General features: G+C 41.6%; 1 protein-coding gene across 1 annotated transcript in view; it reads right to left on the bottom strand.

The window, feature by feature from the left end:
- Window positions 1-13,847: 13,847 nt before the first annotated feature.
- LOC139459803 (rab9 effector protein with kelch motifs-like) overlaps window positions 13,848-18,777 on the bottom strand; it is a 29,766-nt gene continuing 24,836 nt past the window's right edge. Inside the window, exons 2-3 of the mRNA XM_071241483.1 lie at window positions 16,270-16,488; window positions 13,848-14,201 (exon numbers count right to left, since the gene is read on the bottom strand). Of these exons, the coding sequence (XP_071097584.1) occupies window positions 13,987-14,201; window positions 16,270-16,488 (434 nt within the window). The 3' untranslated portion in view covers window positions 13,848-13,986. The remainder of the gene's footprint in view (window positions 14,202-16,269; window positions 16,489-18,777) is intronic.

The following is an 18,777-nucleotide window of genomic DNA, read 5'->3' as shown; positions in this document are numbered from 1 at the left end:
TATACGCCTTGTGGTAAATAGGTCCTGTTTCACAAAACCATGTGTGCTGGAGTGGTGGGACAGCCTGGTGGCTGAGGCGTTTGGTCTGATTAATATAGGAAACCCATTCTTTACTTCCCCTGCCAACATATTGCTGGGACATGACTCAAGCCAACATGCTACCATACATGCTCACTCACTTGTTAGAATGTCCATTGGAGCTTCAGTACTGGAACCTAGCATGGAATGTTTGATTACTAACGCAAGTCCATGTTGAAGTTAAAGGGTAGACTTTACTGACAATTGCTTTGTGAGGCAAGGTGAAGGTCACGTGGAGGTCACGGAAAGAAACCTTTTCATTACTTCTTTGGGTCTGATTTTTGTCTATTCAACACACAGGCGTTTGTCTAAGCAACATTGTCATCCTATTTTTGCCATTTTGCTAGTATTATTTTTTTCAGGGAAAGAAGGTCTATGTAAATAGGGGCATTACTCTTTTCCTATGATACTGTACTCAAGGCTTGTTTTTTGCTGCATGTTTTTCCACTATGTGGTATTATCTGGATTAACGGGGTTTATCAGTACTTGTAAGTAGGCCACAGTCAAGATGCTCCTTTTGTCCACTGCAAAGGGTATCAATGTCAAGGTTAGGAGACATCAAGGTCAAGGTTAGGGGCATCAAGGTTAAGACAATAACTTTTTCAGTCTTTTAACACTTAATGGAAACAATAAGAAATTTATCTTAAATGCAGATCTTCATCGATCAAATTTCATCTTAATTATTCATCTATGCATTACAACAAGTTAGAAATGTCATTGTAATGCCAGTGTAGGCATTCACAGTATGATAGCGCCAGACACTGCAATATGTGTACATATCTGCCTGTATTGGGTATGATGCTTTATTAGGCCGTGGATGCTGTAAGAATTGTATTGACTGTTACTGGTACACTTTACACTCACTGTAACACTTCTAGTCTTCAAACTTGTTTGTCAGTATTCCTTCAAGTGTTACTAATGCCACAAGATTGCTTTTCCACAAAAGATACCTACATTATTTCCTGTACATGTGTTTGTAATACATATTTTCTTCAAAATATTGTGCTGTGCAATGTTTTCTTAATCCTGAATGTTCTCAGATTTATTTCCGAGATGAATGTTTTCTGTAGAAGCTCCAGCTCCAGCTCCAGCTCCAGCTCCAGCTCCAGCTCGGACTCAAGCAGTCAGTGCTGATTCATTCCCATACCTCAGTTCAACAGGGGTATGGTTGACATTGTAGCTTACCAACACACTAGTGTCTACCCTTTCACTTAAACATTATTTATTTGCTGGACCACCCTGAACAGATGGAGATTCTGTGGGTATTTACAGCATGTGTTCATCTGCTCTCTCTCCGAAGGCTGTATCATGACGATGTCCTGTGTGGGTACACATTGATGTCATGTATTCACACTAAGTGTCATGTGCTGCTGTTAGTGTTAAGCTTCCATCATCCAATTTGACCAGTGCCAAAGAAATTCCTCTTTGTTTATTGTTGTAGCACTACTAATGTTGTAGAGAACTCTTGATTCTACCTTGTAATTTACACCAGTTTATTTCGCTGAGATGGATTAAGATTTTTAAAGTAACATACAGATTTCTGTAATATGTTTTCCTTGATTTCATGTCATAAGATACCACTATTGATCAGCCATTGTTAAAGATGGTGGTCAAGTTTGTCATTACAGGCTTGATAAAATCACATCCTTAGTTTAATTTCTGTAAAGTGGTTCTAATTGAAAGTCTTTTTGATACAATTTCTAAAAAATGATTGAATCTATATACTAACTTTGACAGTTGGCAGTATTCAGTATATAAGTGTGACAGATACTTGTAATTTGTAAAGAATCCTTGCCCTTCAGTGTACAGGCTGTGCTGGATGGCTCTACTTGGCTTTGCATAATGCTGTTCTTGTTATACCGTGGTGATTCTATATAGACCTGATCAAAAGCTAGCACTAATCGGAACCTTACTGTATAAAGGGTAAATAATTGTAACATTGTTTCTTAGACTTCTGTACATAATAAATACTGCCCAGCCTCATCATATTGCCCGTGTTGCTTGTCTCTTTGTTTCATTCTGGTCATCCTGTGTTCATTACTAACTGGAACATCAGGATCTGAGTCTCCAGCCACTCCTACAAACACAGGGGCAGTCGGGTAGCCAAGTGGTTAAAGCATTCACTCGTCACGAGGAAGACCCACTCTTACAAACATGGGGTTCTGGGAACTAGACTGATCCAGAATCTCCACACACTGATACGAACATGGCGTTCTGGGAGCTAGACTGATCCAGAATCTCCACACACTCTTACAAACATGGGGTTCTGGGAGCTAGACTGATCCAGAATCGGCACACACTCTTACAAACATGGGGCTCTGGGAACTAGACTGATCCAGAATCTCCACACACTCTTAGGAACATGTGATTCTGGAAGCTAGACTAATCCAGAATCTCCACACACTCTTACAAATGTTAGGTGCTGGGACATTGACTGACAATGGCATCTCGACCCACTCTTACAAACATGGGGTTCTGGAAGCTAGACTGATCCAGAATCTCCACCCACTCTTACGAACATGGGGTTCTGGGAACTAGACTGATCCAGAATCTCCACCCACTCTTACAAACATGGGGTTCTGGGAGCTAGACTGATCCAGAATCGGCATACACTCTTACAAACATGGGGCTCTGGGAGCTAGACTGATCCAGAATCTCCACACACTCTTACGAACATGTGATTCTGGAAGCTAGACTGATCCAGAATCTCCACACACTCTTACAAACGTTAGGTGCTGGGACATTGACTGACAATGGCATCTCGACCCACTCTTACAGACATGGGGTTCTGGAAGCTAGACTGATCCAGAATCTCCACCCACTCTTACGAACATGGGGTTCTGGGAGCTAGACTGATCCAGAATCTCCACCCACTCTTACGAACATGGGGTTCTGGGAGCTAGACTGATCCAGAATCTCCACATACTCTTACAAACATAGGGTTCTGGAAGCTAGACTGATCCAGAATCTCCACCCACTCTTACAAACATGGGGCTCTGGGAGCTAGACTGATCCAGAATCTCTACCCACTCTTACGAACATGGGGTTCTGAGAGCTAGACTGATCCAGAATCTCCACACACTCTTACAAACATAGGGTTCTTGGAGCTAGACTGATCCAGAATCTCCACACACTCTTACAAACATGTAATTCTGGGAGCTAGACTGATCCAGAATCTCCACACACTCTTACGAACATGTGATTCTGGAAGCTAGACTGGTCCAAATTTTTCTACACACACTCTTACAAAGGTTAGGTAATGGGACATTGACTGACAATGGCATCTCTACCCACTCTTACAAACATGGGGTTCTGGGAGCTAGACTGATCCAGAATCTACCCACTCTTACGAACATGTGATTCTGGGAGCTAGACTGATCCAGAATCTCTACCCGCTCTTACGAACATGTGATTCTGGAAGCTAGACTGATCCAGAATCTCCACTCACTCTTACAAACGTTAGGTCTGGGACATTGACTGACAACAGAATCTCCACCAACTCTTCCAAACACGGGGTGCTGGGAGCTAGACTGATCCAGAATCTCTACCCACTCTTACGAACATTTGATTCTGGAAGCTAGACTGATCCAGAATCTCTACCCACTCTTACAAACATGGGGTTCTGGAAGCTAGACTGATCCAGAATCTCTACCCACTCTTACGAACATGGGGTTCTGGAAGCTAGACTGATCCAGAATCTCTACCCACTCTTACAAACATGGGGCTCTGGGAGCTAGACTGATCCAGAGTCTCTACCCACTCTTACGAACATTTGATTCTGGGAGCTAGACTGATCCAGAATCTCTACCCACTCTTACGAACATGTGATTCTTGAAGCTAGACTGATCCAGAATCTCCACACACTCTTACAAACATGTGATTCTGGGAGCTAGACTGATCCAGAATCTCCACACACTCTTACAAACGTTAGGTGCTGGGACATTGACTGACAACAGAATCTCCACCAACTCTTCCAAACACGGGGTGCTGGGAGCTAGACTGATCCAGAATCTCTACCCACTCTTACAAACGTGGTGTAACCGAGAATCCCCACCGGGGTGATTATAAAGCAGTCGAAGTGAAACAATCAGTTACATTTCACATCTGCAGTGAGTTGGAAGTCATAGCCCTGATACTGTCAACAACAAGTAAATTCCCTACAGATCATACATGCGATGCCACACGCCAGAATCGCGTCTATAGCTCAGACAATTATGTATCACCTAGCTATTAGTTATGCAGCACAATCCTCGTGCAGCTCGAGACAGGAATCGCAGCAGAAAAATAACCATACACCACGTGATGCCGTATCACCCCAGTGGCAAGAGCCCGGGGGGTACGGCCGAGAGGATTTTACGGGCGCCTCTCAAGATTTATGTGCGCTTCTCATGAGGATGCTAATAGTACACTAACGTTTAAACCAAACGACTACTCATTTAAAGATATTATCTATGAAATTCATCAATTGATCCCATCTGTAAAGCCTCCAAGCAATGAGACAGAGGATCCAGTGCTTATTGAAAGAGCTTGGTATGAAAATCCTGTAGAAAAGAAGGAAGGTTTTCTTACATTTCCATGTCCACCATTCACTGAAAATGTGGTCACAAAAATGAAAGCGGATTTAAATGCCTCTCAATCTCATTAAAATCAGACCTTAGTTCTCGCTACCGCTTTGTTTAGCGGTAGCGAGAACTAAGGTCTGATTTTAATGAGATTGAATGCCTCTACCAGTAGAGCTTTTAGCATTCCTTATCCTCACAAAGGGAGATAATGTTATAAAACTCACAATTGTCCATTCCCCACATCTCCTACCATTGATGATGAATATTTTGATCTAGTCAGACACCCAAATACCAAGATGAATGTTGAGATAAACAAATTCAAAGAATTTGACAGTGTTAACAAACAGATGATAAATATTAGCACGTATATGAACTGGTTTGCAGCAGGCATCAGACATGTACAGCCCCCTGTTAACTGAGGAATTTATTGGCCAACCTTGTGACGCAAAAGTTGAGATGAATTTGGAACAAGATGGTTTCATTCATAGTGCGCTGGATAACATACTGAAGATGCATGAATATCTGCAAACTGCACAGGTATTGATGTCAACAGTTCCTTCTTACTCAACGAAATCATCTTATTCAACAGGTTAGACACAATATCTCAGATCCACTAAGACTTTGATGTCTCAGTCGATATTGGCGGCCCAGTTCTTCAACGGCAGACTAACATCTGTGATTGATGAGATTTCTCGCACCACTAATCAGAGATTCCAAAACTTCTCTATCTCATTGGCATCTAAGCTTAATGAAAAGCGGTCGGCCGACACCCAGAGTCACACAGATCCGCCTAAACGCAGACGTGTTATGTCAGGACGTGAGTCTTTTCGTGCCTCCACTTTGAAAAGCTCATCCCGTTCCAGACCAAGCCGAGGGTGACATGAGTCCCAAAGAAGCAGAGGTCGTGGTCAATCCCATACCAGAGGAAGTGGTAACCGCCGTTCGTGACTCTCTACACCCACAAATCTCTCAGCCAAACCCTGTCGACCTTGCTATGTTAATGGACCAATTACCGGTTACCCAAGTTCATCTTAACGCCTACCGCGGGACCAGTCGGCGGTCGTCTGTCACTATACGCCGAAAATTGGAAGTCAATTACGGACGACCCTTGGCTGATCGAAGTGGTAAAAAGAGGGTACTAACTCCATTTCCAACAGCGTCCGGAGCTTGTAGTCCACCTCAAAGGACGGCGTTTTCATCTAGTAGGGCCAAGTTAGCGGCTGCAACTTTGTCTATGCGAGAACTACTAGACAAAGGGGCCATCAGCCTCTTACAAAAGTCAGGCACTACAAAGGGGATTTTCTCTCCAGTTTTTCTGGTCCCCAAAAAGAACTCTACAAAGATGCGCATGATAATAGACCTAAAGGTACTTAACAGAGACTACCTAGTACGTCCACCAAAGTTGCAAATGGAATCAGTAAAAAAGTAACGCAATTCCCTCAAACTAGGAGATTGGCTAGTCAGTCTGGACCTACAGGATGCCTACCTGCATGTGACTATTCACCCGAGTTGTCGACCCTACCTACGCTTTGCAGTAAACGGTCTAAGGTTCGAATTCAACGTGCTTCCATTTGGAATATCAATAGCGCCATGGCTTTTTAAACGGATTATCACCCCCATCATCGGCTTTGCTCATCTAAATCTTGTAAGACTCCACGGCTATATAGACGATTTCCTCTTAGCCGATCAAGAATTATTGCAGATAAAGCAGAACACTAAAAGGTGTGAACTTGTAAACCTTTTAATAAGTAGAAACAGTGATATCTGTTACAGGTTGACATGGGGCCTCCATTCAATAAGCATTCAAGGTGAGACCTGCATCACTTCCGGCTTTCCTCCCTAAGGGGCGGTCGGATAGCCTAGTGGTTAAAGGGGCACTGATCTAAAGCAATTTCCCGGGACTGGTTGTTGCCTTTGTTATTGTTACTGACAATATAACTGGAATACTGTTCAAAGTGGTGTTAAACTCAACTCACTCAGACATTATGAACAATACATCACATTTTGAACAATAGATCACATTTCGAATAATCACTTGATTGAGGGACGCCAGGTCTGTGTTGGTGTCATGCCACCACAGTTAGGATACTTTCAAGATAAACTCTCATAGATCCAGAGAAATCTGTACATGGAATTCTCAGTCGTCAAGCTTGGCAAACATAGTCACATATTCCCCCATTGTTTAGTTCACATGGGTGCATGGGTAGCCCAGTCATCTATAGACGCTGTGCAGTTTCGTCTGTTGGGTACACCAGAAACCTATGGTCTTAGGGACAAATTAAGTTTGTTTGGATGTATGTTTCTGGGTTTGTAACCACCGAATCCATGGTCCTGGTTTTCAAGTGTAATAAAAGTCTTAAGACTTGCAACACTTCAGGCTCTCCTCCCACATCAAGCTGACACACTGTGTTTCAACTGCGGCAGTTGGAAATATTGATGTATGTGCATGAAAAGTATTACATACTGAGTTGATGATTGGTGTTTTTAGCTGAACTCATTGAACATCCTCGATATTCGGGCAGTCGGGTAGCCTAGTGGTTAAAGTGTTCGCTCATCACGCCAAAGACCCGGGTTCAAGTCCCCATGTATATGTGTGAAGCCCATTTCTGGTGTCCCCCGCTTTGATATTGCTGGAATATTGCTAAAAGCGGCGTAAAACCATATTCACTCACTCCTCCATATTCATCAGATTTGGCTTTGTCACATTTCCACCTCTTCCCAAACACGAATAAAGAACTGTCTGACAAGCATTATACAAATGATGATGTCATTTCCTCTGTGGAGGGGTTTTCACGCCCAGAAGGAAGTCTTCTTCACCAGTGGGATCCAGTCAGCATCAGCATCGTTGGCAGAAATAGAGACACCTCAGAGGGGATTCGTTGAAATATACTTTGCAACCAACACAAAGCAGTCCATCCTATAGGATCGGAACACTTGAGCAATAGCTAAGCATCACCCACTTTGGGGGAAATGGCTGGTGTGATTCATTGTTGGACAAAAGAGTAGAAAACTGAACACCTGGCAAACGAATAATGAAGCTGACAGGAGCAATCGGTATCATTTAAAAACATTCATTTCCACAATGCTGGACAGTATGAGCACACAGACCACACCACGATTTGGACTCACATTATGCAGTCAAAACCAATTATTGTCAACCCAGGAATCAGCACTGACTGCAATCTGTTTCTGGAGTATCTATCCCTCTCATAATTGACATTTGCAAGGCGGGGGCACGGTTGGCCCTGTCGTATGAGGTGCTGTGATTCGCTGTGCAGAGTTGCGTCCCTTGGGCTAGCCAGAAACCTATGATTGTGGGTTCGAATCCTGGTTTGCCCTGATTATGTTTCTAGGTTTGTCAGCACCATACCTGTGCTCGTGGGTTTCCCCGAAGTGGTAAACGTCTGAGACCTGCATCACTTCAGGCTTTCCTCCCACATTAAGCTGACACGCCGTGATATAACTGGAATACTGTTAAAAGCGGTGTCAAACCCAACTCACTCACTCACTCTCACATTTGCAAGGCGCTTCCTCATGCTGCTGACCAGATGTCTGATTTTCAACATTGGGATCGTCTGCCATTCCTGCTGCAGTGCCTGGGTCAGCTCATTCCGGTTTTATACATGGAGGACCAAGATGTTCAGTTGGGGTCAGGTCAGGGTTTGTCATTATTTTTCAGAATTAGTGCCCAATTAGAATGATCCAGTGTGGCCCAAACATATGGTTCACTAATGGTGATGCTTTTTCTCCCACTTAGCCCACAAGGTTGCATGAGTCAGTGATGCACACAGTTGATCTCACGATTTATTTTTTTTTTACACTTTTAATATAAGGCCACACATATTTTTTACGTACTTTACCGATCCGCCAACTGCAGATTTTGTTGAAAGGGAAAAAAACTAACACACCTATTCCACATTTTTTTAGCCCGCTAAATAATTTATTTTTCCTGAAATTGATACGATGCATATCAAGATACACAACAGTCTCTGCTTGATTTGTCAGGTTTGCATGGCTTAAATCAACAGCTGTGTTGCAGGCCATTCTCCCACATTCAACCTTTTATATATTTATTATACCAGCCAACCTGTACTGAAGCAGAAAACCATAAAAAATTTAATTTGCTAACACCACCCCCCCCCCCCCACCCCCCCCAACCAACGGGTATTTTGTGGGTATTTCCTGTAAAGAAATCTGTAAAGCCACAATTTTAACTTTATTGGTTGGTTGGTTTGTTGTTTAAAGCCGCACTCAGAATTATTTCAGCTATATGACGGCGGTCTGTAGTCCGGACCCGACAATCCAGTGATTGACATTTTGAGCATCAATCCATGCAATTGGGATACAAAGACATGCATCAAACAAGTCAGCGAGCCTTACCACCCGATCCTGTTAGTTGCCTCTTACGACAAGCTGTTACGGCAAGCATGGGTTTCTGAAGACCTATTCTAACACAGATCTTCACGGGTAAAAAAAGTGTGGTCTAAAAAGTGTTACATTCACGCAATAAACTCACTATGTCACTTGATTGTTTGAACACAAATAACACAAAAAGGTGTGAACTTGTAAACCTTTTTAATAAGTAGAAACAGTGATATCTGTGACAGGTTGACATGGAGCCTCCGATCACTAAGCATTCAAGGTGGATATTGTCCTACAACCATCCTCCCCAATGTAGGGGGCAGAGACAGGAGTGAAGTCATCACAACTCACACATGCTAACAGTAACTCTCATGCCTTGATGTTCCAGAACTGAATGATATGTAACATCTTCCAGACAATGAAGGCATGCACAAGCAATATTCCTGGGTCTTTTGAAATGAAAGTTCTTTAACAGAATGCCAAAACTGTTTTGTCACATTTTAAACAATCTTAGAAATTCAACAGAAACTTATATAGTATGTTTGACAGGCATTACTTAGATGTTGACGGATGACGAAGTAGAGACAATATATGGCTAACAACTTCTTTATTTACTGTAAAGGCAACATTTTGGTATAGATCCTTTTCCGTTGTCAAGCAATAATGAATAACAATGGTATAACATTATTCAGCCTTGCTTGACAACGGTTTAAGGATCTGTACCAAAACTTCACCTTTAATGAAAGAAGTTGTTATCCATAAGTTGTCTCTACTTTGTAATATGGTATGGCAAATCACACTGTATACTACATGTATTCAACTTTTGATAGGGATAAATATTATTCCATAGTACACCACAATGATTACCCTAAAATGTGTTATGTAAGGCTAAAATAAATAATAGTCTTGGTTCTTAGGCACCCCCCGCATCATCATAAAGTCAGCCTATGTTTCGTTTTTATGTCCATTTAAAAAAAAAAAATCCTAATAATTAAAAACAATCCAATCCAATCCAATATTGCATGCAGTTACTTCCCTTTACATGCACACTGCTTTACTGCACATCTCGTGTTGTCATGGCAACAATAGGAGTTTGTATGCTTGTTTGTGTAGGGAGGATCTTTCCCAGGTTGATGGTGCACGACTATTTGGTTACATACTAGTTTGAGCAAGCAAACAAACAAATAAAAACACCGCCTGTCTGCACTATATTTTCAAAAGTCATTGCTTGAGAACCAATTCTTTTATTTTTTTAAGCTCATATAGCAAAAACAATCTGAATATATGTCTAACCATTTGAGTAGTATATTTGTATGTTGTTAAGTGTAATTGAAAATGTTTAGTCCCCAGACAAATTGATGTGATGACGTCCTAGGCCTTAAATCCCGGTTACTTGAGGCTGCTCAAAGTGTAGTATACAGACACGATATAATACATGCAAACATGAGATCACAAGGCAACAACAATGCATCTTTATATCATTCCTCACCAGTCATGAGACAAATATTTTAATTCTGTGACTACAAATAGTTATGAAATATATGTTGGCTTAATTCAAGATGCTTTCCTTCCATTCCAACCATGAGACAAGCTTGGACGTAATATTAGTTTGTACATATATAGATATTTGTTTTACAAGTCAGTTTTAGACTAACATCTAGTCTCTGAAATGAACATATTGTACAGAAAAGAAAATTAGTTGTTAAATTATCTTAATAAAAATTTAATAAAAAGGAGCCCAGAGACTCTCTTCATTTTCTGATACAGCAGAAATCTAGACTTTCTAGACTAAACATTATAGACTTGCATGGGCTGTATTTGATATATTTGTATCAGGGTCTGTAAGTCAGACTAAGTCAGTTTGTATGATGTTTGTTTAACAAGATGTTATGTTAAGTACTGTATCCATGGGAGATTGTGATGAGTATGTTGATAACAAGTTCTTCATTATCCACACATTTCAGAGCTACTTCTTGTTGTCCATAATACTCCTTGCCAAGATAACTTCTAAACGCCCATATAAGGTTAAAAAATAATAGTCTAGGTTCCCAGACTCCACCCGGATCATCATAAAGTTTGCCGCACATTTCATTTTTATTTCCATTTTTTTTTTAAACAAAAAAAATCCTTAAGTCAGTAGTCAAATAATTAATTCCAGTATTTGACTTATCAAGGAATACATTTATGTTGGCAGGTGCTTTCCCTGCTTAATTGTACACAACTGTTTATTTGGTTACACATCTGTTTATTTGGTTACATACTAGTTTGAGCAACAAAAAAACAAACAACAATGCCTGCTCTCACTATATTTTCAAACACCATTGCCTGAGAACCAATTCTTTAAGCCTAAGATAGCTATGCCATAAACCTCAAAGAACAAGCAGTGTTTTATTGTACAATATACAACTCCCACTCGTTGTTTCTTTCTTACATAAAGACTGTCATACTGTCATAGTAGGTTTATTTTACTAATAGGAGTATGGAGGATAAATATGGTTTCTCCCTCACCTGCCTACCATCATATGTATTTCATAAACCTAAAGGACCCGTGAAGATTCCGGGGTAGAATAGGTCTTCAGCAACCCATGCTTGCTGTAAAAGGTGACTATGCTTGTCGTAAAAGGCGACTAATGGGATTGGGTGGTCAGGCTCGCTGACTTGGTTGATGCATGTCATCATATCCCAATTGCGTGGATCGATGCTCATGAGATCAATCACTGGATTGTCTGGTCCAGACTCGATTATTTTACAGACCGCCGTCATATAGCTGGAATATTGCTGAGTGCGGCGTTAAACAACAAACCAACCAACCAACCATAAACCTAAAGTGTATGTTAATTAGGGGTGTGATGATTGATGGATCTATCCACAGTTGACATTCGATGTCACCCTTCACTATCAACAGTATCAATAGAGACATTCATGATGTACAGATGATCATTTTGTTCACAACTCATTCTTACCCCCAGATACTTTGTATGAAGAGACATGTTTGTAGCCACATACATGTTGATAGTTCAATATCCAACAATTATCAGAGTTATCTCCCTTGGCTTTCTGATAACTCTCCCAGCATGCATCAGAACCAGGTAAACGTGCCAAGCAAGATAAAGGTACTATCATATGTACATTGAAAGAATACAGAAGTCAAAATTAATGTCATTCCTGTATTCATATAATTCTGAATGGCTTGAATTAAAATTTTGATATGTAAGATTTGTTTGAGATCAAGCAATGATATGAAATTGATATGGCAGTCCCTCTGATAATCTGACCATTTCACACAATGTACAGACGAACCTCGTTTATTGTTACCTTGAATATCTATAATCCTATATCTATTCAACTGTTAAATAACAGACGGTTCATCTCAAATTTGAAACAAAAACATGGATCTCGATGAACCAGTGTGTGTACTACTGACGTATTTTAACAGCAATTAACCCGGCATTTTAAACTACACCCTGTATCCCTAATACCCACAACATATATACATATACACACATCAGCTGATAATTTGCCAGAAGTGTATGAACGACACAATTTGACGTTCATACGTTTTTCACGAGACTGTGTTCTTGAAATGACGTAAACCCGTCGCAAGCTCCGAAGTTCATACAGTTTGGCCCTCACTCTATGAAGGTTCATACTCCAATGAACTCACACAAAGTGAAGGTCAATTCTTAAATGATGGCTTCCTTTCAAGTAACAATACACCCAGATAATTACATGAAGGGACTGTCAGTTTACGGCCACAATAAAATAATTATTTGATTTTCAACCATATTTTGTACAAAAATGAAGGCAAGAGGTATCTTGCATATTCATATTATATTTTAATTGTCTTACTAAACAAACTCATCAGGTATGTGTGGGATGTGATTCACATAAAACAAATATTTAGGACTATGTATACCGTGTGTTTCATCAATTCAAGGTTTAAGGTTACACGCATAGCGATTTCTTCATCGGTAGGTACTTTGGTACAAACATGTACTTGAGGCAGGGTGTCTGGGAGTGAGACAGGCAATTATGAAAATCAAGTAATTAACTTATAAAGCCTTATAAAGAAGTTGTAATCCTAAGTAACGTATTCGACCCAATAAGCGCCCTCTGTTTATTTTAGATATTTGTGACTTAAGGCTTACTGATGAATTTACGCCAATTTGACTCTGAATTGGTCCCAATAAGTGCCCACCCCTTCTGTCTTTATTTTAAGCGCCCTGGGAGCTTTACTGGTCGAATACGGTACATGATCAGTGGAGGAAACGCATTCTAATGTATACACCATAGCCACCATCCTTTTGGACATTCGCAACTGCTTGTCTCAAACAAGGGCAGATCCAGCATTCTGTAAAGGAGGGGTCCCAAAAATATCAAAATACTCTCTCCCTCTGAGGGTTATTGTTGTCAACAACATACTACATTTGGTTTTCAAAAGGGGGGGTCCTCCTCTGGATTTCCCCTATGTTTCACAATTATAAGGCTAAAAAAGACATAAGTCTTGGTTCTCAGGCACTGCCCACATCATCATAAAGTTCGTTGCAGTTTCGTGTTTGTTTCCATTTTTCCATTTGTTTTGTGCATTGTGTTTAAGTATAAGGATTTTCAAATTTTTTTTAAAATGGATATAAAAACAAAACATACGGTAGACTTTATGAAGACGCGTGTGGTGCCTGAGAACCAAGACTATTATTTTTTTTAGCCGAAGCTGTCTGGGAGCTATCAGCAATGTGTGATCTAACACACAGGTCTTGCTTTTCGGATGAAACATAACATGGGTTCCCAGGCAGAATACATTTGTCTTTCTGTGTCTTTCCTTGGTATAAACATGAGCTAGCTACCCTTGTGTCACAAGTGGGCCATGTCTTGATGCAGACATGAAATGCTGTCATATGGGCTTGCTGCAATCAGTGCATGACAGCCAGGGTCTTATAGCCTCATGCACAGAGTACCACACTGTTACAGTGAATCTAGTCAAGCACTACGACCCCTGTAGCAGAATGACAAGAGTGTCGTCAAATATCTCTCCTTCAGTGTCCATCCCACCATTCACCAGACACAGGGTGAGTTTCTTCTTGTCAGCTGCAGGTGCTTGCTGTTCTGGGTCTTCAGAGTTATCTCCCTTAGACTTCGCTCCCAGTGCGTCTAGACTCTCTGCTCCAGCTAATTCAAGGTCGGCTCCAATGCTGGCTAGGTCTGAGAAGAACAGAAATAATAGTCATTATCATAAACCTAACATGGCATCTTACTAATAATTCATTATGCTTAAACAAACATAGATTTGTAAGAATCCATGAAATATTGTATATTTTGAGGAAATTAATTGTTTGAACATGCTTATCTAGGTCATTTAAGCTTCCATACTGCTGCTCCTAAAAGTGCATGAACGTGAGCTCACTGACTGACCCAGAGTTACAGCTCACTGACACAGTTACAGCTCATTGAGTCACCCAGACAGTTACAGCTCACTGACACACACAGTTACAGCTCATTGAGTCACTCAGACAGTTACAGCTCACTGACACAGACAGTTACGGCTCACTGACTCACCCTGACAGTTACAGCTCACTGACAGAGACAGTTACAGCTCATTCAGTCACCCAGACAGTTACAGCTCACTGACACAGACAGTTACAGCTCACTGACACAGACAGTTACAGCTCACTGACACAGACAGTTACAGCTCATTGAGTCACCCAGACAGTTACAGCTAACTGACAGACAGTTACAGCTCATTGAGTCACCCAGACATTTACAGCTCATTGAGTCACCCAAAAAGTTACAGCTCACTAACACAGTTACAGCTCATTGAGTCACCCAGACAGTTACCGCTCACTGACACAGACAGTTACAGCTCATTGAGTCACTCAGACAGTTACAGCTCACTGACAGACAGTTACAGCTCACTGACACAGACAGTTACAGCTCACTGACACAGACAGTTACAGCTCACTGACACAGACAGTTACAGCTCATTGAGTCACCCAGACAGTTACAGCTAACTGACAGACAGTTACAGCTCATTGAGTCACCCAGACATTTACAGCTCATTGAGTCACCCAAACAGTTACAGCTCACTGACACAGTTACAGCTCATTGAGTCACCCAGACAGTTACCGCTCACTGACACAGACAGTTACAGCTCATTGAGTCACTCAGACAGTTACAGCTCACTGACAGACAGTTACGGCTCACTGACTCACCCAGACAGTTACAGCTCACTGACACAGACAGTTACAGCTCACTGAGTCACCCAGACAGTAACAGCTCATTGAGTCACCCAGACAGTTACAGCTCACTGACTCACCCTGACAGTTACAGCTCACTGACTCACCCAGACACTTACAGCTCACTGACACAGACAGTTACAGCTCATTGAGTCATCCAGACAGTTACAGCTCACTGACTCACCCTGACAGTTACAGCTCACTGACTCACCCAGACAGTTACAGCTCACTGACACAGACAGTTACAGCTCATTGAGTCATCCAGACAGTTACAGCTAACTGACACAGACAGTTACAGCTCACTGACTCACCCAGACAGTTACCGCTCACTGACACAGACAGTTACAGCTCATTGAGTCACCCAGACAGTTACAGCTCACTGACAGACAGTTACGGCTCACTGACTCACCCAGACAGTTACAGCTCACTGACACAGACAGTTACAGCTCACTGAGTCACCCAGACAGTTACAGCTCACTGACTCACCCTGACAGTTACAGCTCACTGACTCACCCAGACACTTACAGCTCACTGACACAAACAGTTACAGCTCATTGAGTCATCCAGACAGTTACAGCTCACTGACTCACCCTGACAGTTACAGCTCACTGACTCACCCAGACACTTACAGCTCACTGACACAGACAGTTACAGCTCATTGAGTCATCCAGACAGTTACAGCTCACTGACTCACCCAGACAGTTACAGCTCACTGACTCACCCAGACAGTTACAGCTCACTGACACAGACAGTTACAGCTCACTGCCTCACCCAGACACTTACAGCTCATTGACTCACCCAGACAGTTACAGTTCACTGACTCACCCAGACAGTCACAGCTCACTGACTCACCCAGACAGTTACAGCTCACTGACACAGACAGTTACAGCTCACTGACTCACCCAGACAGTTACAGCTCATTGAGTCACCCAGACAGTTACAGCTCACTGACTCACCCAGACAGTTACAGCTCACTGACTCACCCAGACAGTTACATCTCACTGACTCACCTGGATAGTCACAGCTCACTGACTCACCTGGAGCATTGTCTTGCCTGGAGTCCCGGGAGCTGGCACTTCCTGGTTTCAGTTCGGTGTCTAGAACATCCTGGGCCTGTCTAGACGTTGCTGCGATGTCGGTGCTCAGCTGTTGGTTGGGGTTTTGTGATCGGAAGAGGTTGATGACACACATGCCGAAGTCCAGACGACTTGGCGGCGGAGGGCCCTGAAGCTCCACTTTTGTCCACGTCATTGACACTGTCACAGTAAAACGAGAGCTGATCAATATTCATATACCACCGTATTCCACGTAATAAGCTCCCCACTCTAATAAGTGCCCATGGCGTTATTTGCTAATATAAAGGCGAGTGAACAATCCCAATCAGCTCCCCTTCCGATAAATCAATGTACAAAAGACTTATTTATTTGTGTATAATACGCACTCATGTGTTATATGCACCGTTTATTATGGGCAATTAAATTCTGGAAAAATATATCTGTCATATATAAACATTTCAGGCTGTCAGCATAAACCACGAAATTGATATTTCAACTCTGTTTTATTCACCAAAAAAATATTCTAATAAGAGCCCCCTATGTCTAATTTATTACGTTGAATATGGTATTCTGACACAACCAAAATCACAAAAGATGTGTTTGATGCTCAAGTTCATTCGAAACACATCGAATGAGACTTGAACCTGTACAATGACAATGTTGTGTTTGATGATATTATGCCTAAATACCATGAACAAGTTAATTTTATCATTGTGTCCATTTTGCCAAATACAGTCAAGTCCCGTTAATCCGACATTGTTGGTTGCATATGATTATGTCGGATTAACGAGTATGTCGGATAAACGAAATTAGGTATTATCAACGTTCGTGATCGACCTAAAAGGTCAGGGGTATAAAAAACAGAAACATTTTCTGCAAATGTGGGGATTCACACATCTGTTATCACTGCAATTGAACTTGTTTAACTGGCAATACATATCCCTAAATACAGGGGTGTTCATTAAAGATTTGCCCTAAACCACTTAGGGTTATCATATTTGGTTGAAATTTCACATGTGTAATGATACATGTATCTATGGGTTATGTCTGAATTTGCAGCACCGAACTATTAATCTTACCACTTTTACAGGTGTTATGATCGAGTAGGGTGTGACAGTGGAGCCAGTAGAATACCGAGCAGTGATTAGGTTTTTATATTTGAAAGGTCGCACAACAAAAGAAACTTTCGATGAAATGAAAGCAACTTATGGGGAAGATGCCCCATCATATGACGTTGTTAGACACTAGCATCGCCAGTTCAAGTGTGGTCGGACATCTGTGGAAACAGCTGCCATTCCTGGTCGCCCCAATTCAGCCATTGATGAGGACACTATCCATCAAGTGGAGACCGCCATTTTGGCAGACCGACCTTTAACTGTTCGCCAGTTAGCACAAGATGTCAAGATCAGTGTAGGGTCTGTGGAAAAAATCATCCATGACAATTTGAACATGCATAAAGTGTCTGCACAATGGATTCCCAGGTTGCTCACACCTTTCCAAAAGCAGGAATGAGTCAATTACTCAAAGGATCTTTTGGACATGTGCCAAAAAAAACAGGCAAACTTTTTTGACAGACTTATCACACAGGATGAAACATGGGTCCATCACTATGATCCTGAGACTAAAGTTCAGTCAATGCAATGGAAGCATGTGGAGTCACCACCCCCAAAGAAGGCACGTGTCCAACCCTCTGCAGGCAAGGTCATGCTCACGGTGTTTTGGGACCAGCACAGAGTAGTGATGATGGATTTCTTGGCAAAGGGTACCACAATTACAGGAGCTTATTATGCTTCACTGCTGCGGAAATTGCGGGACGCTATCAAGCTTAAGAGGCATGGCATGCTGACCAAGGGTGTCCGTCTCCTGCAAGACAATGCTCCAGTACACAACTCTCATGTTGCCCAGACAGAAGCGCGGTCCTGTGGCTTTTTCCAACCATGAAGTCATTTTTGAAGGGAAAACGTTTCACAGATGATGAAACACTGATTTCTGAAGTCAAGTCCTGGTTTGAGACGCAAAATGAGGGCTTTTACAAGCGAGGTCTCCATAGTTGCATAAAACGATGGGAGAAGTGTGTAACTCTTGGTGGTTCCTATGTGGAGAAAGACTAATACCTATGCCAAGTTTCATTCCACTAGGTCCATCGGAAGTGGGTCAGGGGAAATCTTTAATGAACACCCCTCGTAATAATAACATAACATACTTCATTAGCAAGTAGTGTTTTAGACAACTTGCAAACCAAAAGTACAGGCCATACCAGACTAACATCTAGTCTCTGAAATTAACATATTTTACAGAAGAAAAAAAAGTTGTTGAATTATAGTTATAGAATATAATAAAAAGGAGCCCAGACAACGTTCTTCAATTTCAAACTGCAGTAATCAAATACTTGCATGGGCTGTAGTGGATATATTTGTTCCAGAGTCTTTATGACAGACTAATGCTATCACAATGTTGTGAAGAAGATCTAAGTAATCAAAGCCACATTAT

The sequence above is a fragment of the Haliotis cracherodii genome, unplaced genomic scaffold (assembly GCF_022045235.1).
Source record: "Haliotis cracherodii isolate W230 unplaced genomic scaffold, xgHalCrac1.p SCAF_13, whole genome shotgun sequence".
Classification (NCBI taxonomy): Eukaryota; Metazoa; Mollusca; class Gastropoda; order Lepetellida; family Haliotidae; genus Haliotis; species Haliotis cracherodii.
The sequence above is the reverse complement of the archived record's forward strand: the minus strand, read 5'-3'. Positions and strand labels throughout refer to the sequence as shown.